This window comes from Tyto alba, unplaced genomic scaffold (genome assembly GCF_018691265.1).
Source record: "Tyto alba isolate M040663 unplaced genomic scaffold, T.alba_DEE_v4.0 Super-Scaffold_8, whole genome shotgun sequence".
NCBI classification, from domain to species: domain Eukaryota; kingdom Metazoa; phylum Chordata; class Aves; order Strigiformes; family Tytonidae; genus Tyto; species Tyto alba.
The window spans coordinates 3,278,653-3,306,138 of NW_024881329.1; the positions used below are offsets into that span (position 1 = coordinate 3,278,653).

At 48.2% G+C, this 27,486-nt stretch overlaps 1 protein-coding gene across 2 annotated transcripts in view; it reads left to right on the forward strand.

The window, feature by feature from the left end:
• Positions 1–20,512, forward strand: part of LSP1 (lymphocyte specific protein 1) — a 51,601-nt gene extending 31,089 nt beyond the window's left edge. For both annotated transcript variants that reach the window (XM_032984968.2, XM_042785468.1), the window contains exons 4-11: positions 1,908–2,103; positions 3,076–3,201; positions 6,428–6,471; positions 6,636–6,717; positions 7,075–7,215; positions 8,203–8,283; positions 9,186–9,300; positions 19,191–20,512. In XM_032984968.2, the coding sequence (XP_032840859.1) occupies positions 1,908–2,103; positions 3,076–3,201; positions 6,428–6,471; positions 6,636–6,717; positions 7,075–7,215; positions 8,203–8,283; positions 9,186–9,275 (760 nt within the window). In that variant the 3' untranslated portion in view covers positions 9,276–9,300; positions 19,191–20,512. The remainder of the gene's footprint in view (positions 1–1,907; positions 2,104–3,075; positions 3,202–6,427; positions 6,472–6,635; positions 6,718–7,074; positions 7,216–8,202; positions 8,284–9,185; positions 9,301–19,190) is intronic.
• Positions 20,513–27,486: the final 6,974 nt, after the last annotated feature.

Below are 27,486 nucleotides of genomic sequence, written 5' to 3' on the forward strand. Positions count from 1 at the left end.
CTTGTTTTAGTGGGTGTCTGGGCTCTATAACATCCCTTCAGCAACTCTGCCCTTCTTGAAGGACAGGTTTGGAGCGTGGTGTGAGCACGGGTAGGTTGCATGTCTCTCTGGGATGCCCCACGCCGGGACAAGCAGTGCTGTGGCTTCCCAACTCCCCTCTCTCCTGCTTAAGTGAATAGGGAGCAAACCCTGGTTTTTCATGTGCAGGATGTTTGGGTGGTGGCTATGAATGAGGCGGGGTGGAGATGGTTGCTCTCTGTTGGATGGAGCAAACCCATCTTGTGCACCCCCTGAGGGTTTTGTGTTTTCTTTTTGGTTCTGGTTCCCCACTTTGTGGTGGGAGATCCACGCTGTCAGCTGCACGCGAGAGAGTGGGAGCTGTGTCAGGCTTGCTGCCTCCTATACAAAACTGCTGTGGTGCAAAAGGCTTCTTAGAGACTTCATCGTACCTGCTGGCCTTAATTTTTAACATAAGCTTGTGCTTCAGCTGGAGGCATTGCTGGCATCCTGGTTAAGAGAAACTAGTTACCTGGGCCTTCGGAGCCCGTTTGCTGTTGGTGACTGCTCTGTCGTGGGAGGATGGTTAGTAGTGAGCCAGCGTATGCGTCAGCTTTTTCCCCATGTGGTCAGTGAGGAGGGCTGGATGGTGGCTGTCCTGTGAGCTGCTTTCCCAGCAGCACCACCCACCAGGTGGGTGGAAAAGTCTTGCTTGAACTTTTTTTTTCACGTTTTGGTGCTGGCTGGCGGGGCAGAAGCAGTGGTGAGTCAGCCTTGCACTTTGGCAGCTGCCTGCTAGCCAGCTCTGGAGCCTTGCGATCATGAGCCCAGTGATTTTCTAAGAAATGGGTGGGAAGAGAAAGCTATTCTCTGGCTGGGGGAAGGATGGTGGCAATGACATCTTGGTGCACAGCTGTGAACCAGTGAGAGCTCTGGGGTTACGCGTTCCCACTGACTCTGTGCCCAAAGGCACAGGCTGGTCTGCTTTTGCAAAGCTGGGTGCTTAAACACATTCCTGGGTCTCTTCTCTGCAGCCTCAGACACCTAGAAGAATCCTTTTGTACAAACCCCATTGTGTTTTTTTAAAACCGAAGCTAAGGGGTGACCCCTGGCTGCTTTGGGACTCTTTTGTTTTGCTGGGCTGTGGCATGAGTAGAGGTGTCATTTATTCCAGTGGGAAAAACTGAAGCTTAGGGTCAGGTGTAGATACAGCATTGCTTGTGGAGCACTGTGCCTTGCAACCAAAAAAAAAACATCTCCAGTAAGTGGCTGTGCAGCCTTGCCCTGCAGTTTTGCTTCAACTAGGGCAAAGGGGGATCTTGGGAAGCGTGTTCATGTGTTGTTGCTTGGATCCTCCTCCAGCAAGAGGCTCTGTTAACGTGGAAAATGAGTTTGGGCAGAGAAAGGCTGTGTTTGGTGTTCCGTGTTGAGTTGATGCTGGGAACCGTGGGGTCGGGGTCAGATCTGTGTCTGTGCACCAGGATCACCAAGCGTGCTGGTTCTCCTGAGATTTAGGCTGTAGCCGAGCGGGGAATTGAGCCAGCACCACATCATGGTGGCAGTGTCGTCTCTGCCCGGGGTCTGAGTGCAGGGCTGGTCTCTGTTTTCCCATGGGTCTTGCCCACGGTGAGGCTGGCAGGGTGCAGATACCTTCAGCTCTGGCACAACTCTTAGTTGAGCTGAGTCTTGGACATCCACAGTGTGGGAGCGATGCGGCTGCTGTTACCGCTGGGTGCCTGGAACTGGATGGGGCCATGAAGTGGCTGGGAGCCCTGGTGTAAAACAGCCAGCAAGCTGTAGGCTTGGGGGGAGTGATAAAATCGGGTTTCTAGAGGCCTGAGGAACTTGATGGTGTCTGTAGGCTCATAACAATGCGTTTTGCTTCTTTGACCTCTCTGCCCTGCCTCTAGGTCTCCGCGACAGTCGTATGAAGAGGAGGACGGTGGTGTGAGGGAAGCTGAAGTCAAACTGGAGCAGATACAGCTGGAGCGGGAAAGCCCGGAGGAAATCCAGGAGGAGAATGTGGATATCGGGGAGGAAGAGAGGCTGGGCCAGGAGGAAGAACGGGTCCAAGAGCAGGAAGGAGAGGAGAGAGACAAGCAAGAGGTGTGGTTGGGAGGGGCTGACTTTCTTCTCTCCCCAGGGCCGGTGGGAGAGCTGGGGCTGGGGGCTGCTCTCCAAGTACTGGGCTCAGCATTGCTGCTTACGCTGCTGGGTGTCGAGCCCATGTTGGCACGCTTCCACGGCAGAACCTGGGGCTGGTGCCACTCCTGCCTGCGGTGCCGCCTCGGGGACGCTGCGGGCAGCCTCTGCCCTCTTGCCCAGGGTGCTGTGTTTGCTCCAGAGACTGCGGTGGTTTAGTCCTGTCCCCGCAATACCGAGAAGGAAAGTGCTACTGCTTCTCCTGTGGCTTTGTGGCCAGTGAGTAGCTCTTCAGGAGAACTCAAATCTAAATTTTTCTGCTTGTTCTTCTCTCCGCAGCCTGTATCACGCTCTTCAGAGCACTTTGGCTTGATGTGTGTCTAAATCTTGCATTGCTCCCACCTGGGGTTTTCTTTCTTTGCTCTTCTGACAAGGTGCAATTCCCGGTCAATGAGAGAGACAAAGCTGGAACTTGGATGGTGTGCAAGCCCGTTAGGGTGGCTGAGCTTCAAATACCTTTTGTTGTAAATGGATTTTGACTTGATGATCCTAGAGTGCCTTTTGCATTTGAACTGTGTGTGTGACTTTCTAGCCCCTTGTTCTAAAGGCAGCTGCTCTCCCTCCTTGTGGCCTCTAAATGAGAAATTAATATTTTCCTGTCAAAACCAGTAAGAAATCTTTAACTAATGCCAAGACCCCTTTCCATGTAATTTTGGAACCTTGAACCTGCAAAATTTTTCTGTTTCCCCCCCAAATGACACATGAGCTTCTTCCTGGATGTTTCAGAATTAGATGATGTAAAGTCAATGTTTCTGTGCTCACATGTTTGTTTAGTGTAAAGCAGGAAGCCTGGGAGACAGGGGAAAAAATCGCTTTTGTTGCGTAGTAAGCAGTTTGACCAGCTCGCTTCCTGGCTTGTTCATTTTCTGCGTTCAGGAAAAGAAGAGAAGGAGAAACGAAGAGGAAGAAGAAACAGCAGAAAAACGCCAGAAGGCCCCAAGCCCTGCCAGCCTGGAAGAGGAGGAGCTATGCTCTGACCACGCCGCAGCGTGCTCCATGAAGGTTTGTGTTCCTGGGGCCCCCCCGGAGGCTCAGCGACTATCGCAATAGAGCACCTAACTAGTGATGAGGAAAGATGATCCAGGGCTTGCAGTAACGTAGGGTGTGAATCCTGTTATCCCACTCCTGCTACAGGTTGGGACAAATCACTTGATCCTTTTCCCTCATCTTCCTTGGCTGTCAACCTCCTCACCTCCTGGTTTGCCTGTTTGAGCTGTTGGAGGCTGTAACTGTCTCTCTATATACTTTGTCAGCCACTGTAGAGGTCTAAAGTTCATTGAAAGACTCCGGGGGATATTGTAATACTGAGAAAGATGTTTGTGCTTTCAGCTTGTGAATTTGGTCAAAGACTGCACATGAACTTAATCAGAAAATAAAATTTCCCTTCCTCAAAAAAAAAAAAAAAAGACAAAACCAAAAACTTGAAGCACTGGAATTTCCCTGTCTTTCCTAGAATAAAATCAGAAAGTATGACTTCATTTTTTTAAACAAACTGGGATTCCTGATCTCTGAAGCAATCACATCTGTCTGCATTGACGATCTTGTGAAACTTCTATTTTTAACACCACCTGAATTGCATCTCATGACTTCTGTTAGGTTTACTACAAATCCTCAGCTCTGTGCATGCGCTTTTAAATACAATAGGTACAGATAAGTGATTTTGATAGTGAATGGCTTTTTGTCTTTGTAAGCCATGGGCTTGTTGATTAAAGCAGTGAGGGGAAAAGGTGAGGAGCCTGGATAGCCTGTTAATCTGCTGTTGGTGTTATCTCTGCCTTTTTGCATTTAGATCTGTGCTATTTGCTGCTTAGTCAATACTTCCTGGGCTGGGAGGATTGTTCAAGCCGCTTCCTCTTGCACCAGTAAATAGATCGTAAGAGGAAGGTTTCATCACCTGTGATCATCAGATTCTTGCTCTTTATGGAGAAGCCTTTTAAAAGTGAAATAAAGAGGGGAGAAAGAGTGGGTTTGGGTGCAGGCCATGTGCTAATGTTAGGTTTGAAAAGTGGGGTGTCGGTTGGCCAAAGCATGTCCCTGGAGTGGGACTGGTGGTAAAATGTGGGAAAGACTCCCAGTGCCTTTAATGTGCTGAAACTTTTGTCGCTACAACCCCAAAACACACATAGCTTTGTGACCTGAGCTTAACTGCTGCTGCTGGGATTAGCCAAGGGAAAGGTTTAGAAATATAGTCTCTGTGTTTTATAATGGTGGTGTCAGAGCTCACCAATGCACAAAGTCGAATGTAAAGCTGTTCAGGAAAAATATGAGCTTGGGATCCTTCCAAAGGAAGGAGGATCTTTACACCCCAGCTAGCAGGGCTTTGTGCAGACACTAAGAATTAAACACGTTGGCCAGCAAGAAGGTGTTTTATCACAGGATTGCTCAGCAGAAACATTGCTTGGAGTGGAAAGATGAGAGCATCCGTGGTGAGAGGTGAGGTCCCCTGGCAGCTGTGGCAGGTGGAGGCCAGGGGGTTGTTGGGTTGCAGTGTGGTGGGGTGTTTGGGGTTCAGAGTGTGGCCTGGGGGCTGAAACAGATGTGTGGTGGCAGGGGGGGAAGCCTTGTACCAGCCCTGTTTTGTCCCCAGCTGCTTGTGAGCTCAGTTTTGAGAATGGCTGAGTGAGCAACTGTGGTTTCTTCTGGCCTTCAGGCAGTGCTTTGGACCAAAGGCATGACTCTTGCTGGAGGGGGGAGGTGGTCTCCAAATAGCTTAAGGAAAGCTTGTTCCCACCTAGACTGGCATGCTGAGATCTGTCACCTGCAGCCTTTTCTAGGCTCCTCTGTTTAAGTTGATGCTCACTTTTGGAAGTACTTGTGGGTGGTTTGCACCTGCACAGGATCTCTCTGGCAGGGTTGGCATGGTTTTTTTTTCCTGTTGCTATCTTATCTACTTGTGGTTGAGAAGCTGAGGTGTAGGCAGGGATCTACCAGATTCCCCTTTCAGGTGCTGTTGTGCCCCACGAGGTGCCAGCCTACCCGTCAGTGTCCCAGAAGGATGCACAACCCGATCTCTGAAGTCACGGCTCGCAGGCGAGCATCAATTCCTGCAGCACGGAGCGAAGGAGCGAGCTGGCAGCAGGCAGACAGCCTTCCCCTGCAGAAAAAGCTGGCTGATGGCATGTCTGTCACGCTGCTGTGTTGCAGAGCGACTCTCCCTTGCACATCTCTATTAGCCAGGGTTGCACCGTTTGATGGTCGTGCTCTCCTCTAATGGGCCTTGTGCTCTTGGGCACAGCTTTGAAATGTGTCGTCTCTGTGACAATGACTTGTCTTCTGCTTAGCTAAAATTTGGCACTGGCATCCTGAAAGCATCTTAAACGGAGCATTTAGCGCTGCCTTTTATCTGCTAACTTGGTAGGTGATGATTCCTGTGGCACAGGCAGCAGTTACACAGGAGGGAAGACTCCTTGTTACTTGGTTGCTGGTTCTATAGGAGCTGGTATTAAGAGCCTCCCCTTTGACTTGAAAGTGATTTTTTTTTTTTTTTTTTTTCTCTCTGTGTTCTTATTTTCTGGGGCACCAAAGAGCTGTGCGGTTTAGCAACATTTCAGCTTTCCTTTATTTAGTAGTTGTGGAGTGTTTGCTTGTCTTCCTGTCTTGGTTAAAGAGTTCTTGCACAGGAGCCTCTTGTGCAAAACTCCCCCTTTTCTGATGGCTTGACCCGAAGGGCTGCCTTGCAGGTGGCTCCCTGTGCTGATTTGCCCTGTCTGTGTGCTTCTCTGGTGTGGATAAGTTGATGTAATTCATGCTTGTGCTGCTGTCGTGCTTGGCTCCTCTTCTGCAGATATGGCTGGCAGTGCCTCTAGTTTTCCCCCTTGTCTTTCCACTTGTGCCACTTTTTCTGTTGTCTGGCAAGTAAACTAGGTGTCATAGAGAGAGACTTAGCCCTTGAGCAGAAGGGGTAGAGAAAACGGTCTTGGTTGCTGTTTCAGCTGTCAGCCAAGCTGCATGTTGTTGGTTTGCCCCTGATGCTGGTCGGGCTGCTACTGTGCACTGGTGCTTTTGGCTGGGATTCTGCTTACCTGCCTTGGAAAGGAGAACAGAAGGGGATGCTTACTGTCTCTCTGACCAGTGTGGGAACATGGGACTGAGCGAAGTATTTCTAACCAAAATCTGGGTGAGGGATCAGGGAAGAGAAATGGTTGAATTATGGTCAGCTGAGGTGACCTACATCTATCTGAGGTCCGTGGACAAGAGTAATATCTTTGCCTTTTCTCTCCCACTTTAGATCACGGACAGAACTGAGTCACTGAACCGCTCAATAAAGAAAAGGTATTTCTAGGGTTCACCTTGGGGTAAAGCAGGTCCCTTCCTGGAAATGGAGGATGCTGTGGGGAAGGGCAGGAGTGACAGGCTGCCTGTGGCCCTCAAAGTCCTGCCTTCTGCTTGAGGCACTGGGGGATCATCTTACCCCTCTTCTCTTCTCTGCCCTCCAGTAACAGTGTAAAGAAGACTCAGCCTCCCCTCCCTGTGTCGAAGATCGATGACAGGCTGGAGCAGTACACGCAGGCTATTGAGGTGAGCTGCTGTATTGTCTCTCTGTCCCCACCCTCCAAGAAGCCCTCTTTGCCAGGCATTGTTCTACCACTGTGCCTCTTATTTTTACCACCTGGAAGGGGACGACCGAATCCTCTCCTCTTGGATGGCAGCAACCCTTCCTCCTGTCTCTATCTCCCTCTACAGCATTCTTTAGCAAGCTGCCCCATCCTTGTATCCTCATGTTCCCTGCTTAAAGGGTGGGAGCATCTGGCAGGAACTAGCGAGACCCTACAAGTCTCCTTTTACAACCTCTCATCCCTGAGGACCTCCAATTACAGGGGGGGGAAAAAAAGCACACACTCTCTGATGGTGATCTTTCTCCATTTACTCTTCCAGACATCCACAAAGGCTCCAAAACCTGTCCGACAGCCCTCTCTTGACCTTCCGACCACGAGCATGATGGTAGCCAGCACGAAAAGCCTGTGGGAGACTGGAGAAGTTGCAGCTCAGTCTGCTGTGAAGTCCCAGCCCTGTAAGGTATGGCACTGTGTTCCTTCTGTTGTTTTTTTTTTTGTTTTTTTTTTTTTTATCTTTCAAGGAGCTGGCTTCGGAATGCAGTATATTAGGGGGGTTTTGTTTGATTTGTTTGTTGTTTTTTTTTTTTTTCCATTTGTGGTGCCCATTTAGAAGAGAAACTCTCTCAAATACCACATTGAGATGGGCAGCAGTACAAACCCAAGCCCTGTAAGGTATGGCTTGGGGTGGGGGAGAGGGGCTGGCCTCTGGGCACAACCTGCGTTACGCCTGTGCTAGCCTGTTGGTACAGCTCCTTGTTGGTGCCCACCAGCTCTCAAGGTGTCTATATCGAAGAGGCAGTCTCCTTCATCAGGATCTTGTAGCTCAGAGCTTCGCTTTGTGCCGGGGTCCTGACTTGCTCCTTGGCGGTAGAGCTAGCAAAGCTGCTGTGATGCTGGTTGAGGTTTTGAAATGGGAATCAAATCAGCTGGTGGGGAGAACGTGTATGTCTTCTGCAGGGGCTAGGACTGAGCTCCAGTTGTTGAGCACAGAGTTGGATTTAGTACCAAGGTGGTAAGTCTCATAAACTTGGAAAATGCAAAGAGTATTATGTACTGCTCTCTTAGTAATTTCACTTTTTGGTCATTGTGAGTGAGGCTGATTCTGTAACACATGGCTTGCAAATCTGTGTTTATGTGAACAAAATTCCTTCCACATAAAAAAAAAAGCCTTGATGTTAACATATCTGAAATAGTTAATGAACTTAAAATAAACAGCTTGAGTCTCTGATCCAAGCTCTTGAAGAGAGTGAGAAAGAGGAAAACAGGATATACTGGGAGTAGGAAGAAGTTTTCACAGTCATGGGTTTTAGCTGCAGCTGTCATAGGTCAGATGATGTGATATTATAAATAAAAAAGGAGGTCAGAGGTGTGGGTTTGAAAGGGACGTGAACAAAGGCTTGCTCAGCAGCGTTAGCAATGAAGGGTAATGAGAACATCATCTCCTCAGGATATCGTGGCTGGAGATATTGTGAGTAAAAGAAGCCTTTGGGAACAGAAGGGCAATTCCAAACCTGAGACCAATATCAAGGTGAGTTAGTATCTCTGTGAGTATGAAAGCACCTGCTCTGCTGTGAAGAAGAGCTCTTGGCTGGTCTGGAAACATTAAGAAGATGGTGATGTTCTGCAGAGACAAGGGTTGCCTCTATCTGTCAGTGCAATTGCCTATCTAAGAGCTCTTCCTAACAGTGAGCTGATATTGCTTCAGCCCTAGTAAAAATGGGGGGCAAAAATCATTTTACAACCAGTAATACTGAAGGATCTTTCAAATAGCATGCTGTTCTCAGCCCATGAGTTGGAAGCCCCAGCCTTCTAGGCTCAAAATGAGCTGCAAATGTGAGTTACTTTGCTCTTGTTATGTTTTTTTTTTAATCTCAAGAGTAAAGAAAACATGCAAAATTGAGACTGAACCTAAGACAATATCAACGCTTGCAGATGGATCTGGGGTTTTGTGCCTATGGGTACGTTTGTGGGCATGACTATTAAAAAGCTGCAAGCAGCTGCTGCTCAAACTATCCAGGCTTGCAGAGGAAGATCAAAATACTTTGTCTGTTCCTGGCTTGGTACTTCTGCCAGTATGTGGTAAATGAAACTGGCTCTTGCCATGGATAAAATCAACCCTGGCTGGGGAGGGGGGGGTCAGGGCAATCAGATGAGCCCTTCCTCGCAATGCCTGGCGTTACATCTTCCCTTTCCTAACACACATCCTGCGCTTGCCGTGTCAACTTATGCTTATAGAAGGTGGTGGTTGGTCTGTGCAGAGTTTACGTGGAAGGGGTGAGGAGGGAGTACCGAGGAGGCTGTCTCCAGGCCCTCTGGGATTACGCACAGCTGGATCGCATGCATGCTCCTCTGGCTTCAGTTATTTGATCTTGGCTGCCTATTTGGGGGAGAGAAACGCTGATTTTGGCTCTTCCTTTCTCTCCTGTTCAGTCCAACCCTTCTGGCAAGAAGTATAAATTTGTTGCAACAGGCCATGGCCAGTACAAGAAGGTGTTGATAGATGATGCTGCGGAGCAATAGCATGCCTGGAGAACTCATTAACCAGGTAGGTGGGACGTGACCTTGCGTTGTGTAACAAACTCCTGGCGCTGCTCTGGCAGGGTGCTGGGGTTATTTCTGCCAGCTACGCTTCGGGTAAGTTGGAAGGTACTGTATGGCAGCAGCTGGAGCCTTGCTTCTGTGCAAATGCCTGACTTTGAGCTGGAAGGGAGTGGGTACACAGCAGGGGTTTGTTTGGTCTCTGACTTTCTGATGCTGCTAGAAAGCTGGATACCTGTGTCTAATCTGCAGAATAAGTCCCTTAGCTACTGCTGCTTGGGTGAAAGTGTGTTTGCTAGTTCAAAGGAACAGTCTCTATCTGCTCTTTTTATTTATGCTCTCTTATGACACAAGAAGTAGATAGCTGGAGGTCATTCTGGCTTAGCAAGAGGGCTGATGTACTCCTGAAATTCAGATGCTTCTGGGGTCTAATTCCCAGATTTACTGAATTAATCAGGGGAAAAACTTTTAATTATTTCAGTAACCTCTTGGAACCCGTCCATAATAGGGTTGTAGTGGGGAGGACGCACACATCTGCTGTGCTGGGTAGTCCAACAGAGCAGAAAGGACCGTCCTCTGATGTGCAGCAAGGGGGAAGGCAGAGCTGGGCTGCTGCCTCTGTGCCTTCTTGAAATGGTCTTTGGATTTCATGCTCATACTGTGTTAATGTTAATAGATATCCTGGTGTTATCTTGAGTGGATGATAGTAGAGGGTTACGGCAGTAAGGAGGAATGATGTAGAGGGAGGTGATAACCGGTTGGATCCAACTGGGCAGCATCTGGCACAGCAAGGGGAGAGGAAGTTGTCGGGGGTGAAAACAAGCTCATTCTCTTTTTTCCTACTATAAAAAAAGAAGCTTTATTTCATAGCCAAGCTTATAAATAGCTCTGTCTGCTACAAAACACCTTTTGTTTCTGAATTCTTCTGGGGGCTGTGTTCCTTCTGGTTGGTTTTTTTTTTTTTTTTTTTTTTTTTTTTTTTTATCTTTCAAGGAGCTGGCTTTGGAGTGCAGTATATTAGGGGGTTTTTGTTTGATTTTTTTTTTTTTAATTTTTTTTTTTTTCCATTTGTGGTGCCCATTTAGAAGAGAAACTCTCTCAAATACCACATCGAGATGGGCAGCAGTACAAACCCAAGCCTGCCCAAAGCTATGCTTTTAGAGGTAAAGGAGGAGGAGCCTGCAGAACTTGTATCCTCAACTTGCTTCTCTGCCTGTGGCTTTTGGAAATCTATTTTAAGGTCTCCTCTTTGATCAATCTTCTTCTTTTTCCTGAAGTCTGTTTTGATGCACCAGGTGGGATCCTACTGAGCTTCAGTTCTGTATAGCAAACAGGTTTTGCTGGGTTGTCAGCCCATGAGTTTTTTGCCCTACCTGAGCTGCTGCAAGCAGTTCAAAGGAAAGTGCCCTTGGCTCTGGTCTTTTTCCAGCATCCTTTCTTGAAAGGCCAGTGACCGTCATGGGATGTCCTCTAGGATCCACTCAGTACTCCAAACAGCCACGCATAACACTGCTGCCCTATGGGCTCATTCACAAGGAAGTTTTGTTTTGTTTTGTTTTTTTTTGACTGTGAATAGCAAAAGGACTGTGATAGCTGAAGGATCTTGGCTTGTTTTGCTCCTTGGGGTTTTAACTGGCTGTTCTGTGTGCTGTGAGGTCCCTGCTCCCCAGCTCCTCTCCACGCTGTGAACTATATTCATCCTTTTTCCCTCCTGCTAGATCCCTTTGTGGTTGCCTTTTTTGTTCCCAAACCCTCTGGCTCACCCCTGTGTCACTCGCTCAACACCACCTTATCAGCTTTCTAGTTGCTTGAGCACAGGTACATTTTTTTTTTCTTCCTCCCCTCCCTTCCTGAGCTGCAGGACCTCTGAGCAGGCTGCGGAGCAAGAGGTTTTCTTTAAGTGGCAATTTGGGCTCTTGGCAACTGCCCGAGGCTGTTTGACATTGAAAAACCACCAAACCCTGTGCCCAGATGGTGTTCCCCTTCCCTTGCTCAGCACGGCAGCTCAGGGTGGGACATGCCACGGTGGCTCCCGACGCAGAGCCGCTGGTGGAAGTCTGTTGCCTCCAGGCATCTGTCCTCTCCTCTGTGATACTCTCGTGCCAGGGTCTGTCTCTGCAGGACTTGCCATGTCCTCTGTACGCCTCTGCCCTTCACTCTTGGGGCAAAAGCCAGACCTGCCTTCTTCCACCAGCGATTCCCCGTCCCTGTGCAGAGGGGCTGGGTTCTGGGCACAGCCTGGGGGGGAAGCCCAGCAGATGCCGAACGCAAGCCTCGTGCGAGTCACTGGTTTGTTCTGGGTGGCCGTCCTCGCTGCAGGACAAAGTGGATTAAAGCACAATTGCTTCTGAAGCCATCTTCTCTGGCCAGATTCACTGCCTCCCAAGTGCAATCAGTATTGGCTGTTCTGCTTCACGCTAATGCTGTGGATCTTGTGAATGCAGACTCTTGTGCATAGACATCCATCTGGCTGGGCTACAGTAAGGTGCCATTTTATTACTGTGTGGTTAAGGTCACCTTTATTGGCATTAGGCATTCTACGTGTTTTACGCTGCACTCATTTTGATTTTTGTTTTTGTGTTGCTATGGGCATCTTTCTCTATAGCATTTTCTTGCAGCATATTGAATTATCCTGCAGAGGCTTACCTTGGATTCACTCGTGATTACTGTGCATTTCCAACCTACCTTTTTTCAGCTTTTTCTTAGAAAACTGGGGGGGTCAGAGAAATCCATACTTTAGGTGCCTGGGATATTCTTCTCTTCTCCCCGCTTCCCCCCTCCCACCTTAGTACAGGGAAGGGGTTACAAAACAGACAATAATACCAGCAAAGTGAAAACTTCAGTGAAGGTTCAATGATAACTAAGCTCTTCTTGTAGCATCGTTGCAAAATTGTGAGACTTCAGAAAAGCAGAAGGGGCTTTTGGTTTTGTTTCTAAGTCTGTTTGCAGTTTGGCTTGCAGAAATTTTGATCGGCTCCATATCCTCTGCACATGAAGAGAATGTAAAGAGCTGCGTATCAAGTTTCCTGTTTGGACTAAACATAGCAATCCTATATTAGCTGTGTAGGAACATCCCAGCATATGACAAAGTCCCTTGTGAAACAGAAATAGCTGATCTCCAGCTTTCCTGCTCATAAGCCTGGTGGTGATGAAGATGCAAAGGGTGACTATAATGCTGGAAAGCGCATTTGTCTCTGGATGGACAGAGTTGGGGATTTTGTTTTAAATACCCTTTTTCAGGACATTAGGCACCAGTATGTGTGCAATTATCACAATATTCACCCTGAAAACAAGATTACTGCAGTTAGCAGAACCACGCCCCCCCCCCCCCCCCCCCCCCAAATCAGCACCTGATTAAATACAGAGTTGGATACCCACATGCTGAAGCAGGCTCTTGTCGAATATTGTGAAAAGACCAGCCCTCAGCTGTACTTAAAACATGGTAAAATACATAACAGAGCTTGATTACTGCAACAAAATTAGACTTCTCTGCACTACAATTTAGTAGACTGACCTAGGAGGACATCAGATGATGATGCCCACTTTTTTAGGCAGGGGAACTGCTATGTGAGAGCAGGGTGGATATCTTATGCTGTCTCTTGTCTGCGCCCTGGATGAAAGGGTGAGTTTCCACCTTGTTCCCAGCAAATGAGTGTGGGGCACTTCCAGTGGAGAAGCTGAAGAGATGATGTGTACCTTCTTGGAGTGCAGTTTCTAAGACTCCCTAGAGATGTGGAGCGACCCAGATTCCTTCATGTTGTCTCATCTACAACTGCCTGTTTCTAGGCTTTATCTTGGTCTTAAATAAACACAACAAATTCAGGTTCTGTCATTCCTCCCCAAACTGGGCTTTTCCTACATGTAATTTGTACTCTTCGCTGTGTGCCTCCCTTCTCTTCCCCATGTTACTGCATATAGTGCTTGTTCTTGGCTCTTTTTAAAACAAGTGCATGTTTGTTTTCCTGGCTCATGACCTGTGGATGTGGTATGTTATTCATTCAAGCTTACATATGTATGGAGAGTAACCCTTAAACCCACAGCATGAGGCTGCTGGCTTGGAGGGGTTTTATTTCATTTTATTTTTTCCTTACGCTTGGATCTGGGCAGTAAACCTAATCATAGGTGCTCTCTTGCTTGGTGCCCTGTAGGAAGTTCCAGAGATACGGGCCTGGTGGCACAGCCTGGCTTCAGTTGACTGACCATCCTGATGCCGTTCTGTTAAAGCTCTTGCTGTGCTCCTCAGACACTTTGGGTCTAAACCGGCTCACCTCGAACCCACTGCTGATCTTTGTCATGGGTTTGGTAGCCAGTTCCTTCAGTTTCCGTGCGTCGAAGCGTGGCTTATGTAGGAAGATGGGTAAGCGACGGGGAAGAAAGAAGCTTTCTTCCTTCCGTGGCTTCTTCTCTTCTGCTTGCTGCTTCCTCTCCTTGTTGACTGTCATCTGGTATAAAATAGCATCCCACATCCTTGTGACCCTTGATCTAAACAGCCTGTGGTCTTGACTGATGATTGCTTGAGAGCTGTCCTCCTCCTTGCTCCCTTCTTCCTGGACCAGCTTTTCTTGCTCAGGCTCTGGGAAGTTTGGTGCTTCTGGCTGCACCATCAAGTGCTTCCTGAGGCGATGCCAGCCACTGGCATTGGCTCCAGGAAGTCTGTTGTCTTCTACCGACGATAGAGCTGGCTCAGCTTTGAGGGGAGGGCTGGTGTTTGGTAAACTGGGGGTCGGCTGAGGTTGAGCGATGCGCTCCGCCTTGGTGTCTGTGGAGGTGGCCTCGGTACTGTCACCTGGTGCTGGGGTTGCTGTCACTGGGTGTGCTTGCGTTGAGGGAGTGCTGGGTGTCGATGGTTTTAGGACGTCGCCATCTTGCTTGGGTAATTCAGGAACTCTCTGCGATCCAGATATTTCAGTGTCATTCCCATGGGTAGTAGGCTTATCAATGTGGGCATCGGAGATGCTGGGCTTGGGTGAAGGGGCCCTGATGGACTCTTCAGTGGGAGCATGCTCGAGAGCTTGATTAGGAGGCTCTGCCTTTGCAACAGAAAGGAGGGGAGGCTCCAGTGCCGGGGCTGTGGCCTTGCTGTCATCAAGCAGGGTGGGTATCTGCCCTGGAGATGGTTCAGAGTGGCTTGATTCAGGTGCTGGCGAAGAAGGCCTTTTGTCTTCATGGCTGATGGTTCCTTGGGTCTGATTTGATGTGGGCATCTTAGCCCTGGGTGGCTTGACACTGTGGAAATAAGTGTGTCCCTTGGTGACAAAGGTAACCTCTGGTGCCCTTTCTTTACTGGGTGTACTGGAAGGAGGAGGCTGGGGGAAAACAGATGTCGAAGGGTTGTGTGGAGAGGGAAGGTTGGTGTCTGTGCCTTCAGGCTGCTGTGGAGTCTCAGGAGCTTCTGGCTTGTGTAGCAGGGGCATGGCCGAGGAGGTCGTGAGAATGAGGTGTTCAGCAATGCGCCTCTGCTCGGTCACCTTCAGTGTGAAAGGCTTGCTCTTTCGGAAAGGGGAGGGGACGCGGTGGGTGATGGGCTTGATGGAGAGGCGGGTTGGGAGGCTGGTGGAGGCGGGGGGTGCTGTGGTTTCAGGGGTCTCTGCTGGGGGAGCACTCTCATTGTGCTCTAGGTCAGGGCTGGCCTCGTTCACAGGTGAAAGGCTGGACCGAAAGGACTTGGCTTGTTCTGAAGCTAGGACGGCGTTCTTCTTGGCTGCCTTCTTCAGCAGCCGCTGGAGCCTCAGGTTGTCCTTCCCAGGCTTTGGTAGGGTGGGAGGGGGAGAAAGGTGGTGGTGGGTGGGAGCGGACTGGATGGAGGATGATACCGTTATCAGCATTGTCATCTCCTGGAAGAGAACACAGAGCTTAGAGTTGGTGTGGGTTTAGCCCTCGGGTAGACTCGGAAATATTCATACATAACGCCTCCTCTTCCTCTCTCCAAAAGCTATGAGTATAGAGTCAGTATTGTGAGAGAAGAGCAGCGGTCTTGGTTTCCTTGGTCTCCCAAGGTAGCCTCAGCCAGTCTTGAGGGTGGTGTGGCAGGGCAAGAGATGTACTGGGGGAAGCTGTATTGCCAAACCTGGAGCCTTCCTGCTCCTGGTGTTAGTGCAAAATCCAGTGACAGCTCCTTGGGACCCCAGACATTCGTGTCTTGGCAAGTCCTAATGGGATTTGGAAGGAAATGTCAAGAGAAACAGAGCGCGTCTGAAATTTTGAAGCTTTGAAACATTCTCCAGAGGCACAAATCAGGAACGTTTCATGGCTTTCCAAATTCCAGTTATTAATAATCTGATACAATGTTATGTACAACAGAACAGCCATGAACTACGCGTGTCATTTGAGTCAAAGTCAGCAGTGGCCTTGATTGATTTCATCTGGCAGAAAGACATCCCAGTGAAATGCAGGACTTTTTTTAAAAGCTGCATTTATCTGGTGAGAAGTGCTTTGTCACAACACTAACTCTGGTCTTTCCTCGCTGCGTCAAGCACAGCAGCAACCTTCTTCTGCACTCAAGATTAAACTGTTTTCTCTTTCCCTTGGGGAGCATTGCCACTGCCCTGCCTATATCACTAAGACTTCAGTGAAACAGAAATGGGTTGTGGTCTGGGTCAGGTCTTCTCCCCAATGGCAATTGCACGTGGACCCCCTTTGGCCAACGCTGTGCTGCTCCTGGGGGGGGATGCATGGCTGCTTTTTCTCCTCTCTGTTGCTAGCTCACCACCATCTCCTGCTCCTTCTAGTGAGCACTGGTCAGATTTCCTGCACAGTGGAACTCAGGCTCAGTGTTAAGGATAGAAAGATAAAACTAGTCTCAGTTCTCGTCTTTCTCTTCCTGAGCAAGGCTGGGGAACACTGGAACGCTCAGCTTCCGACCTGCAGTGACTCTTTGGCAGCCCCCAGAAAGAAATCTGACTCTACCCTGGCTCTCGCTCAGCACAGAGTTGCTGAGTTTTGCTATGAAATGAGGCATAAATCACTGAGCCCTTTAATCCCCAGTGCTGGATGCACCTGAGCATCCTGAAATGAGGAAGAGCAGGTGGGTGATGTCAGGGTTGCCCAGAGGGGCTATTGCATGTGCTCTGCTTGGTTCCTGGTGGCTCCCAACCTGCTCTGGTTAGTGTGGTGTGTAGCACGATACCTACTGTGCAGGAAAACTAGCCCAAGTAAAACTCAGAAGTGCAGAACAGCTATTTGTGCTTGAGTGCCCAGTGTTGCCTTCAGGCTTGCAGTGCTGCTGTCAGCACCAGGCTGGGAAGGTGTAAGGTGTTGTATCTGCCAAATCTGGTTGTGTCGGGGGGGGGAAGAAGGATGACTCTTAACCAAAAAAAAAAAAAAAAAAAAAAAAAAGGTGGCAGCAAATGAAAGCACTGAAAGCCTTCAAGGTCAAGCCCTCGCCATGGTGGATAAGCTGTCCTCTAGAGCAGAGGTTGTGGTGGGCAGTGTCTAGCAGGTGGTGCATTGCTACCAACTGATTTCCTCAGTACAGGGAAGACCTGGACCTGTTGGAGCAGGTCCAGAGGAGGCCACAAAAATGATGAGAGGGCTGGAGCACCTCTCCTATGAGGACAGGCTGAGAGAGTTGGGGTGTTCAGTCTGGAGAAGAGAAGGGGAGAGCTTATTGTGGCCTTTCAATATATAAGGGGGGCTTATAAGAAAGATGGGGATAGACTTTTTAGTAGGGCCTGTTGTGATAGAACAAGGGGTAATGGTTTTAAACTAAAAGGGGGTAGATTCAGAGGAAGTAATTTTTTTATGATGAGGGTGATGAAACACTGGAAGAGGTTGCCCAGATTGGTGGTAGATGCCCCATCTGTGGAAACATTCAATGTCAGGTTGGATGGGCCTCCGAGCAACCTGATCTAGTTGGAGATGTCCCTGCTTATTGCAGGAGGGGTTGGACAAGATGACCTTTAAAGGTCCCTTTCAACCCAAACTATTCTATGATTCTATTATTTCGGTTGCAGGCATGAGAAACCTCCTGCTGTTTCGGCAAGGGGGCTCAGAGGGGATTTGTGCCAGTTGGGGGTGACAACTGTTGGGCATTCCCAGTGGCTTATCAGCTTCATGCCTTAGGCACAAGGCTGGGATTAGGACTTGCTCTGTTTCAAGAGCTACTCTTAGAAATAAGTCTGTGCTGACCTGAAAAAGGCTGAGAGCCCATTCCTTCATCCTGTACCTTCTCTCTTCCCCAGCCTTGCAGATATTTTAAATTCTTCTGGGTCAAAAAGCCAAAATGCCTCAGTTGGAGAGGTGCATACTTGCTTTTGCGCAACACTACTCTGGTTCTGCTTATATAGGAATTGGTAATTGCTTGTGTGATTTATATCTGCTGCAGGGTGAGCTAGTGCATGCATCTGATGTTAGAATTGGTTGTGGAATGATTTAATCTGCTCCTGTTTAATGTGATCCCGCAGACAGACTGTACTACAAGATGAGCTGTGGTCTAGCAGCTCTGGTAAACCAGAATTAGAAGGTTGACCTGCTTGCGGTTTGTGTTAGGAATACTAAAGAGGCAGGGCAGTGAACCTGCCCAACTACTAATCAGCTCTTTGAGTGTTTTCCTTGTTTTATGGACTGCTGCACCCCAGAAAAATGCAGCTTCCCACATGGCCCAGAGCAGGATCTTGCCTTGGATTTGCTGCAAACTGCCAGATGCTATTGAGGAGGGCATGAGGGGTTCTTGGAGTGGTAAGTTGAGGTCTAATCTGCGTGCACCAGGAAAACTTTCCCTCTGTTCCCAAAGTTAGAGGCTGCTTTGTGCCCCATGACATCAAGATTTGTGGTCTTATACAATAGTCCGTGCTCTTAAAATCACTCTTCCTACTATCTCAGCATCCCATCTGACTTGAAACCCGCTGTGCTGTGGGTCTTGGAGACCTTGTGGGTGGTAATTTCCACGGTATGTGACTGTGTTCGAGTCTGTGTGTTTGACTAGTGAGGCAGAGGGATACTAAGAGGCAGCAAAGGGAAATGAGCTCTTAATTTATTTGCCTTCCCTGTCATGCTTGGCTTTGTTTGATGAGTCTGCTTCAGAGCTTTGTGTACTCAAGAGAAATTCTTCAATGAGCAAGATTTGTGATCATCTTCTCCCTTGCTGTGTAATGAGGCAAAAGCAAAGGGACAGACAGACGTGCTTTATTACCAGCGGAAAGGCCAGAGCTGAAAACCCAGGGACAATGGGGAAAATACTGCCCAAGAAACTTGTGTGGGTTCGTGATAAGGTGCAAGGAAGTTAAGCTAGAAGCTGAGTCAAGAGGCTCTCAAAGGGTTAAGCTTCCCTGCTGTTGATTGAGTGCTCGTGGGTGAAGGGGAGGTCGCCTGCTCTTGGACCCCAACTGTTGTCCTGAACTCCGCTCCATCTGCAGCCAACCCCAAGCGGGGAATGGTGGGGAGAGCGTCAGCATGGAGGGAGTCATTTATCCTGCCGTGGAAAAGTCATTTGCGTGCTGGAGCCCCTCGGCCGCGCCAGCTGTCGTGCGTGGAGCAGATCGCGAGTTGCGGGAACCCGATACCACCGCAGATGGTCCCAGGCGGAGAGCTGTGGCTGCCGGGGGCTGTAGGAACGCGCTCTCCCCTTCAGTGGCTTTCTCAGGCTTGGAAGGAAGCCTGCTGATCTCCTCGGGAGGAGATCTCCTCGGCTGGGCAGGAGCACACCCTTCCCACTGCCTGGGCAGCCGTGATCTCTGCCGGGCGCGCAGCCCTCGGCACCTCCTCTGCCATGGGCACGCAGCATGGTTGACTGTCCTGCGGTGCTGAAGCTTTATGGGCTGATTCACAGGGCTTTGTGGAAACGGGTGGGAGAAAACCACCTGTAATTGCTAAACAAGATGCAGGCTCTGTACAGCCTGGGGTGTTGCCCGTGGCAGGCCAAAGGGTTATGTATAAACTTGTTGTTTTCTTGTCTTGCAGCTGAGCTTGGTCCTGGCTCGATGCAACCTTCAATGCCACTATTTCCTCTGCTCCACAGAAGATAACTGAAGGATGTTTCACTTCTCCTGCCTGATGTCAGTCTGCTTTGGTACAGCCTGACTCCTCTCGGGGTGTGAGCAATACCCCACGCTGCCTCCGGTTGGATGAAAGGAACTAGATCAGCTGGCAAAACCCATCCCTGTTTTAACTGTCTATGTGACTCTGACTTTTTTTTTTTTTTTTTTTTTTTATCTGGCTTTGCCCTCTCTCCCCCTGTCTTCTTTCTCAAGTGTTGGAAGAGAGGGATCTTCTGTCTCACTCAGTTGGCAAGGCTTTTTCTACACGATGAAGAATTTCTACTTTTGTGGCTCTTGGTGGTTGGGTGGTGGGAGAGAGGGAGCTCAGCAGAAACCCGGTAAAAGAATCAGTGTTTGAAAGGAGGGCAACGGGCAGATCCTGAGCCTGAGGAGACTGCAAGGACCACTTGTCACCCAGTTGGTGCCAGCTGTAGGTAAAGTCTTCCCCTGTCTACTGTGCAGCCTGTCCCTCTACAACACCTTCTTTGAGGGACTTCCATGTACTGGTCTCTCTGTGTATACCAAACCACATTCAACTTAATCCTGTTTTTTTCTTTAGTTCCCAGATCATTCTTTAATCACAGTTACATTCCCGTGCCAAAATGTTTCTGCCACTTTTCCACCTTGACAGTGGCAATAGCAGCTTTGTTTCAAACAGCTGCTGCCTCCCTCTCCCTAACATGGATTGGAGATCCTCTTTCCCAGGTGAGAAGTGCTGACCACTGGTGTTATCTCCCTTCTCTGGGAAAGGGATTTGCTTCTCCTCTCACCTGTGGGCTCCGGTGCCAGTGACTGAAACACTTCCGAATGTCAGAAGCAGTTGATAACCTGCCTGCTTCGCTCCCAGAGGTGGACAGGGTATCTGGGAAATGGCTGCTGCTCTTGTGCTGGAAGCTGCCTCGGTGAAACGGCATCCTACCGAGTTGTGTGGGGAGGTCGGGGCTTGCTGTGAACGTGGGCAAACTGAGCCCCTGAAGAGCAGCACTCTGGCCAGGGCTGTTTCTGAGCTCTCCCATGTCTTTATACTTCATGGTGTTAGCATGTCTCCCATCCTCTCTTTAAAGTCTTATCCCTACCCTCTTCCCATGTCAACATAATTTTGCAACTTGTTTCTGCCCTCCTGGAGGGGAGGGCAGCTTCTCTCTCCTCCTGCATCAATGTGCTTTCTGCTTAAATTTACTGCGTCCTGGATTCTTTTTTTTTTTTTTTTTTTGTAAGCATTTAATAAAATTTGAGGAAGATGTTGTAAAGATGGCAACTCTGAGGATTTTGTTGATGTAGGAGTTCCTGCAGCAAAGCTGTTCTCTAAGACCTCGCAACTCTCCACTTGAGTAGAAAGTGGAGGAGAAGAGACATGAGGCTGAGTGACAAGAAGAAAAGGAGCTTGATGTACATAGGAAGGGGACTTTCTGTGTGCCTGCCCCATTGAGGGAGATCCTTGTTGTCTTACTGCATTCTTTGTTGTTATTGGGGGTAACTGACTGTAAAATGGGAATGAGTGGTGTTTGGGTGAGAGATGGAGAAGCATGCATGAGACTTCCCCTGCAATGATCTGCTAGGAGAAGCACAGAGCTTAGCTCCCCAACTAATAGACCTCAGCAATGTCACAGGCTTCAACCAAAATTTCTGGTGATGTCAACTATTTAAAAAAAAAAAAAATTTCCTCTGTAGCCTGCTTATACAGCTTAGATGAGGTCAATATAGCTGTCTGCACTCCAATGAGCTGACTACCCTATCTGGAGCCATCTAAGGAAAAACCTTTTAATGGAGGTGACCTTACAAGCAATAACATTTCTGTGGTGCAGAGACAGCAAATAGTTTGTGATATCATTAAGTATGCTTTCCTAAAGTTTTAGGAAGAGGAAAGTTCTCGGATAATACCACTTGCTGTCATCTTTCTACTTATGGGTACCCTCATTCTCTCCATCATCTGCTTCAGCTCCTCCTGGAGGTAGGAATTCAAGGAGTCGGCGTTCCTCAGAGAATGGGGGAGTGTGGATGCCATCTGGCCTCCTCTTCCTCCCTTCAGCCCTTTCTCTGCCATGCTGGGATTTTCATGTAAGGCCAGAGCAGTAGCAATGGGGTGTACAGAGATGTCCTGGCTTGAGGTGAAAGCAGTGCTGCTGTGCACTTGTGTGTGTGCAAGCTGGTTGCACTAATTTGTTTCAACTCTGTTCTGTAGTTGGATGGTGGAAAGGATGGCCAGAAACTTCCTGTTACTATTCCTGTGCCCTGCCAGCTTGGAAAGTGTAGAAAAGGCCCTAAAGGCTGCTTGTGTGACATTCCTTCCCTGAGGAGGGTTAATTTGCAGGGCATATTTGCCCCTCTTAAAGCCCACATGTACCTAGATGTGGTTTGAAGAGAAACAACTGCTGTAATTCAGGTTCTGGTCACAGCACAGAAGTGAGCAGGTTATGTGGAAACTTTCTGGGGAGACCAGAGTGCTCTAATGGTGGTGAGGAACCAGGGAAGGACCTGGCTTGGAGCAGATGTGTGTAGCTCTTTATGAGGTACCTATATTTGCCAGCGGAAATTTTTCCACAATTAAATTAACTTTATGATGTGTTGTTTCTTCTCGTAAAGAAACATGGTACACACATGGTGGTGGGATTGGCAGTGGGCTCACCAGAATGGTGAAAGACAACCCCCACCCCCCCAAAAAAAAAGGGATGCTGCAGCCCTGGTGCTCTTGGGCAATGCTAAGAGGGGATGAAGGCTCATTTCTCCCCTGAGCAGCAAGCACGGGGCGTTGTGGCTGATTCTGTTGCTCACTTCTGAAGAAAATGTGGCATCTGTGAAGCGCTTCTGCTCATCTCTCATTAAAACTGAAAGCTCCTGCAGCTGAATTTGCTGTGGAGAAAAAAACCACTGCGTGTGGGGGTGAAGTTATGCTGCAACCTTCGCAAAGCCAGCCTGCTTCCAGCTCCCCTGCACATTTCCACGTCACTGGGACCTCTGCTCTCCTGGGGATGTGAAGAGTGCTCCTGGGGACTCATCCTGCTCGTGTGAGTAAAGGAGAGCAGGCTCTGCCCCTCTAGCAGTTACTGGTCTGGTCTTACTCAGTAGCTGACTGCTCCATATCTTTCCCACGTTAATTTTTCACAATACTGTATTTTTTTTTTTTTTTCAGCACTGGCATCTCTGAGGTTTTTGTTTTAAGACCTTAGTTCTAACTTTACCTGTTACATTTTGAGCATAACAAGGACAAACTGAGGCATTGAGTGAGCCTTTCTTGCAGGATTAATCTTACCCTCAAAGCCTGGCGGAGAAGAGGGATGCTTTCCTGGTCCCTGTATCTATTGGCTGCCTGTGTTCCCCATGCTGCTACGCTATCCCGAATTACCATCCCCTTGGCAGGTCAGTGGTGCCCAAAGAGAGGGGTTGGAACCCCTACGTGGGCTGTTGGTGCTCTGACCTTGAGGCACGCCTCAAGGTGTTGCCTCTTCCCAGTTTCTTCTTTCCCCATTCTGTCTGTTTACATTATGCAGAAGGAGAACACCCTCTTTTGTACAGCATCTGCTCTTAAATAAATCTGTGAGGGGGGCTACAGTAATACTGAAACGTGCTGCTTGTCTTTCTGTAGCAGGCTTCAGGGCTACTTTTTTTTTTTCCAACAAGATTTAACAGCTGATTCTACGTAAGTGTATGTGAGATGGGATTGAAAAACCTGGTCCATGACCATTGCAATGACTGTTTCCTGCAGGCCATAAACCAGCATTTTTTAAACTTGGGGAAAGCTTAGCTGATGGAAAACTCAAGTCTGTTTTGCATGTTATGTCTTTTATATAGCACTTGTTCTGCCTTGAGACTGGAGGCTAGACTTCATCTGGTTCTCTTTCCACGTATAAAATAATTATAGGTTCATTTTTATGACCGTCCGTATGTATATGTGCTGGCTAATTAACAGATCTCTGCTCAACCTTTGCTTGCAGCTCCACACTGGGCCTCCAGTGAAGTGATGGACACAAGAGTCTAGATTTTCCAAATGACTTTGTTCCTTGAAATGTGTCTGCAGTTTCTGCTCTTTGAAGGAAAGGTCAAGCTCAGAGTCACCTGGGCCTGAATGTCAGAGCTTCCCCTCCTGCCACCACCACCTTAGGGAAGGAAAATCACCAAGCTCAAAGAGCGGAGTGGCTATAAATAATGGGGTGGCAGCTGGTACGCTGCTGAACAAGGCTCTGAGATTGGTCTATTGGTAACTCTTGCTAGCTCAACACACTTTCCATAATGAACACAATTTTTTTTAAAGCAGGTAAAGAATGGATCTGACATTGACAAGAAGTGCAATTGGAGCTAGCATTTGCTTCAGAAACAATGGGCCCCTTACAAGGATCCTGATAATGAGACAGACCACAGACAATTTCCCTGTGATTTTGCTTGGCTCCCCTGAGGGTTTTGGTTGCAGTGGAACAATTTGATTTAGACCACAGATTTCAAAAAGGTGCTTAATCTTTTCACCATAACTCTAAGCAATAGCAGTTTAGCAATGCTAAAGACATGCAGTCCTCATCCTTCAAATAAATAGGAAAAAGAAAGCGTCGCGGGCTTGAGGCTTTTGAGGGTGATGGGAAGAGCAGAGAGGGAGGTTGAAGGAAAGTAAGGGGAAAATATCATTGGGATTTATATGGGCAAGCACTTTAAAGCACGAAAGCAGCAAATTGAAAGTGTAATTACTGAATCAGAGGTGCTTGGTTGGGTAGGTAGTCCTTCCCCAAGGTTGTGGAGGGGCTGGGGGTGGTTGCCGTGAGCACCGTGGCTGGTCTCCTGCCTTGCTCATCTCCTCTGGGGCCAGCCCAAAACCAGCAGCCCCAGGCATCGGTCCTGGCACCCATCCTGCTGCTCAGCCTCTGTCCTCGCTGACTGTCTCATCTATTTAGGTGTAAATAGCCTGAGGATGAGACCCAGGCTATGTCTTGAATGATCCAGCCTGATGCCTTGTCTTTGGAGAGACATCTAGCCTAGATCTAGGGTGTCCAGTGAGGATCTCTGGAATCCCACAGGATTGCACCTTAGATGTCTAAAGCAGATGGAGCAAGCACATCTCGCAAAGCAAACAGCTGAGTGATGGAGCAATAGCCTGCCACAAAAATCAGGAATCCATATTAACTGAAGAAAGATGAAATTCAGTACTTACTGATGTATAATTTGTTTCCATCTGCAATCATTCGCATGTTGGGTGCATTGTGTTTGCTCGGCTTGGTTTACAAAATTATCAGGTCATTGTTCCTTCAAGATCATTTCAGGTGCTGTTTTCTTGTGATCTTTTTTAGAGCCCTGTAGGTAAGTTCAAAACATCAGATGGAAAAGAGTATTTACAGTAGCCGGTAGGTACAACAGGTTTCTCAAAAATAAAGTGACTTCTGTTTGAAAGCATGAAAAGTTCCAATCACCTAAAATTAGCATGAAGAAGGGCTATCGAGTAACACCAGTGCATGCTCCCAACTTTGGCCCTGCAAAGTTCAGCATCTAAAGTACCCGAGAGGTGAAGGGCAGATGATGGTAATTTGCCAGGACAGATATTCTAGCAGAGTAGCTCCAGGCAATGAAACCAGCTGGAGGCTTTTCAAGTTTGCTGGTCAGATTTACTGTTTAGCAAAAGGCAGGGTTGCAAAATGCAAATTTGGAGCTGTACTTTGATTGTTACTGTCCCTGGAGAGGAAGAGCGCAAATTTGGGCTCTGTCTCTGCTTGGTCCTGGCGAGGGACATTGCGAGGGAGGGTGCAAGTGCAGAAAATGCTGCCCTGGGAGTTGCCGGGGTGTGGAGTTGATTGGTTTGGTGAATTTTGGTTGGGGGTTTGTGTGCAGTTTGACTCAAAGATCAGGGCTGAGACTGCTAAAGTGAGCTGGTAAGGATGGCACGGGTGCCTGCCTTTGCCCTGGTTGAGCATGTGAGCTGCCCAAAGGCCATGCCGTTATTTACCGCTTCTTGGCCCCGGGGTGTTTCATCCCCTTTTCCAGCTGTCATCCCAGTCTGGGCTTTGCTTTTTCACAGCCTTTCAGGAGCCTTTTAGTGTGTGTGGGTGCCAAGACAGCTGGTAGGTTAAATGTGCTCACAAGGAAATGGGGGCATGCAAGAGCAGTGTCTTTGGAGGGTCTAGAAAGCAGCTTTACACCTGGGTTAGGCTTGGTCTGTTCCATCTGGCTTTTGAAATGCTGGTGAGCTATGCCAGAAAGCCAACTCGGAAGGCAAATTCTTGTTTCTTCTCCCGTACCACCCTGCTAAGCCGTGTTGCTCCTTGACTCTGTCGCCAATGTATCTCTAATCTGAATCTGAGTCAGTCATGGATCAAGGTAGCAAAGCATTTCTGCATCCATCAGAGTTGTGGCCTGTCTGACGAGGCCAGTTCTCATGGAAGGGATGCAGATGATGGTATTTTGGGGTTGGTGTCAGAGGTGAGCGCTCTATTTGCTTTCTCCCTCTCTGCCTCCCTGATGACGGATGAGATCATGCCTGGCTCTGCAGGACACGCTGCTCCTTAGAGCAGCACTGACCTGTGGAAGGGTTGTGGGGTAGGTGCTCAATCTTTCATGCAAATGCCCTAATGCAATTAATTCCTCATTGATTGATGACTTCAACATCTCAAATCTGCCATTGTCTTTTAGGAGCGCTAGTGACTTTGTGTGTCTCCGACACTGAAAATGTTGCTGGGAAAAGAAACAGACAAGAACAACCAGAGCCAACCCAACTGGAAACTTAGAGGAAAAAAACAAAACAAAAAAAGGGAAACCCCCCCACACATTATGAATAAGAAAACTTCACCAGAATTTAAAAATGCCCAAGGACGTGTTGTACCCTGCTCTGCCACTGTCACCACCGAAACCACACCAGCCTAATGACTGTATTTGCAGCATGCACTGTATGAATGATGCACGAGGCTGGCTTAGGTTTGCATCTGATGCTGAAGCAGATGGTGTTCAGATCCCTCCCTGTTTCTTATGCAAAGATGCAGGGTTTCCACTCTTACAGGCTGAGGGGATAAGACAGATTCTCCTGCTGACCAAGTGTCACAGAAGGGATGACACACGAGTCCTCCACGGAAGCGTTGAGTGTCTCCCTCCCTCCAGAGGCAAGGAGGAGAACAGCAGTGTCAGGAGGGTGGATGGAGACACACGTAGGTAATTTGGTCATTGATAAAAGAAAGCTTGTTTGTCTTTATTCTCCTTTTTATGCCCCTGAATCTTTGAGATGTCAAGAAGCCACCATCAGAGAAGGTGTTGGCACCCCGAGGTTCCCCGGCCACCCTCCAGCATTCAGGCAGGTGGACCCACAACCTGGAGAATATTTGCTCTCCCTTGCACCGGGGCAGCTGCTGTAGGAGGTGTGTGGCAAGCGCTGCACCGGGTCTGTTCTACCTGGGGGAGGCAGAGACAAACTGAGGACTGAGATCCTGAGCCCAAATGCCAAACGGGCGTATTAGAGGAGGCAGTGAGGAAGCATGGTCTATGCTTTCCCCATTTGAGTTGCGTTTCGGATTCCTCAGGATCCCGTCATTGCCAGTAAAATGGCAGCAGTCTGCTGATACTTAAATAGAGAAGCTGATTTTAAAGTTTAAGGCTATTCTGATCTCTGCTTGACTGACTGCGTAAAACAGGTCATTGGATTTTACCCAGGAACAGAAAATAATTAATTTTATATATATATATATATATATATATATATCCTGTCCTTTCTCTGAGCATACTTACTTAGTCGCTATCCAATCTGCCTTTTTATTGGCAGGTACTTCAATTAAGTAGGAAAGAGTGTTTAAGTGAACATAGGGCATCTGCTTTAACCTTGAACTGCTGAATCCCTTTCTCTGGAGTGGGATAAAGAGAGGAAAGCAGGGGGAACTGGATAAGAATTTACTTTTCCTTCCCAAAAAGCTTTGGTGATTCCCATTTCCCACCTGCCCTGAATCATGGTAAAACGTTTATAACTGAGCGTGACAAAACAGAAAAACACATCCCCACCCTGCCCCAGTCAGCTAAATCAACATATTTTCCTGGATAACTTCAAGTGTTTCAGTGCTGATGTCTGTCTGTATAAGTGGATAAACACGCCAAAACCACAATAGCTGTGTCATGCAAAAAAAAAAAAAAAAAAAAATCAGAAGATGTTGTTTTGAAAGCATTCAAATATGACTTCGTGTGTGTGGGAATAGAAGAAACATTCAGGCTGTAAGTGATAGAACAACTCAAGGAAAACTTACTTTCTTTGTAAATAAATTTGCTTTAGA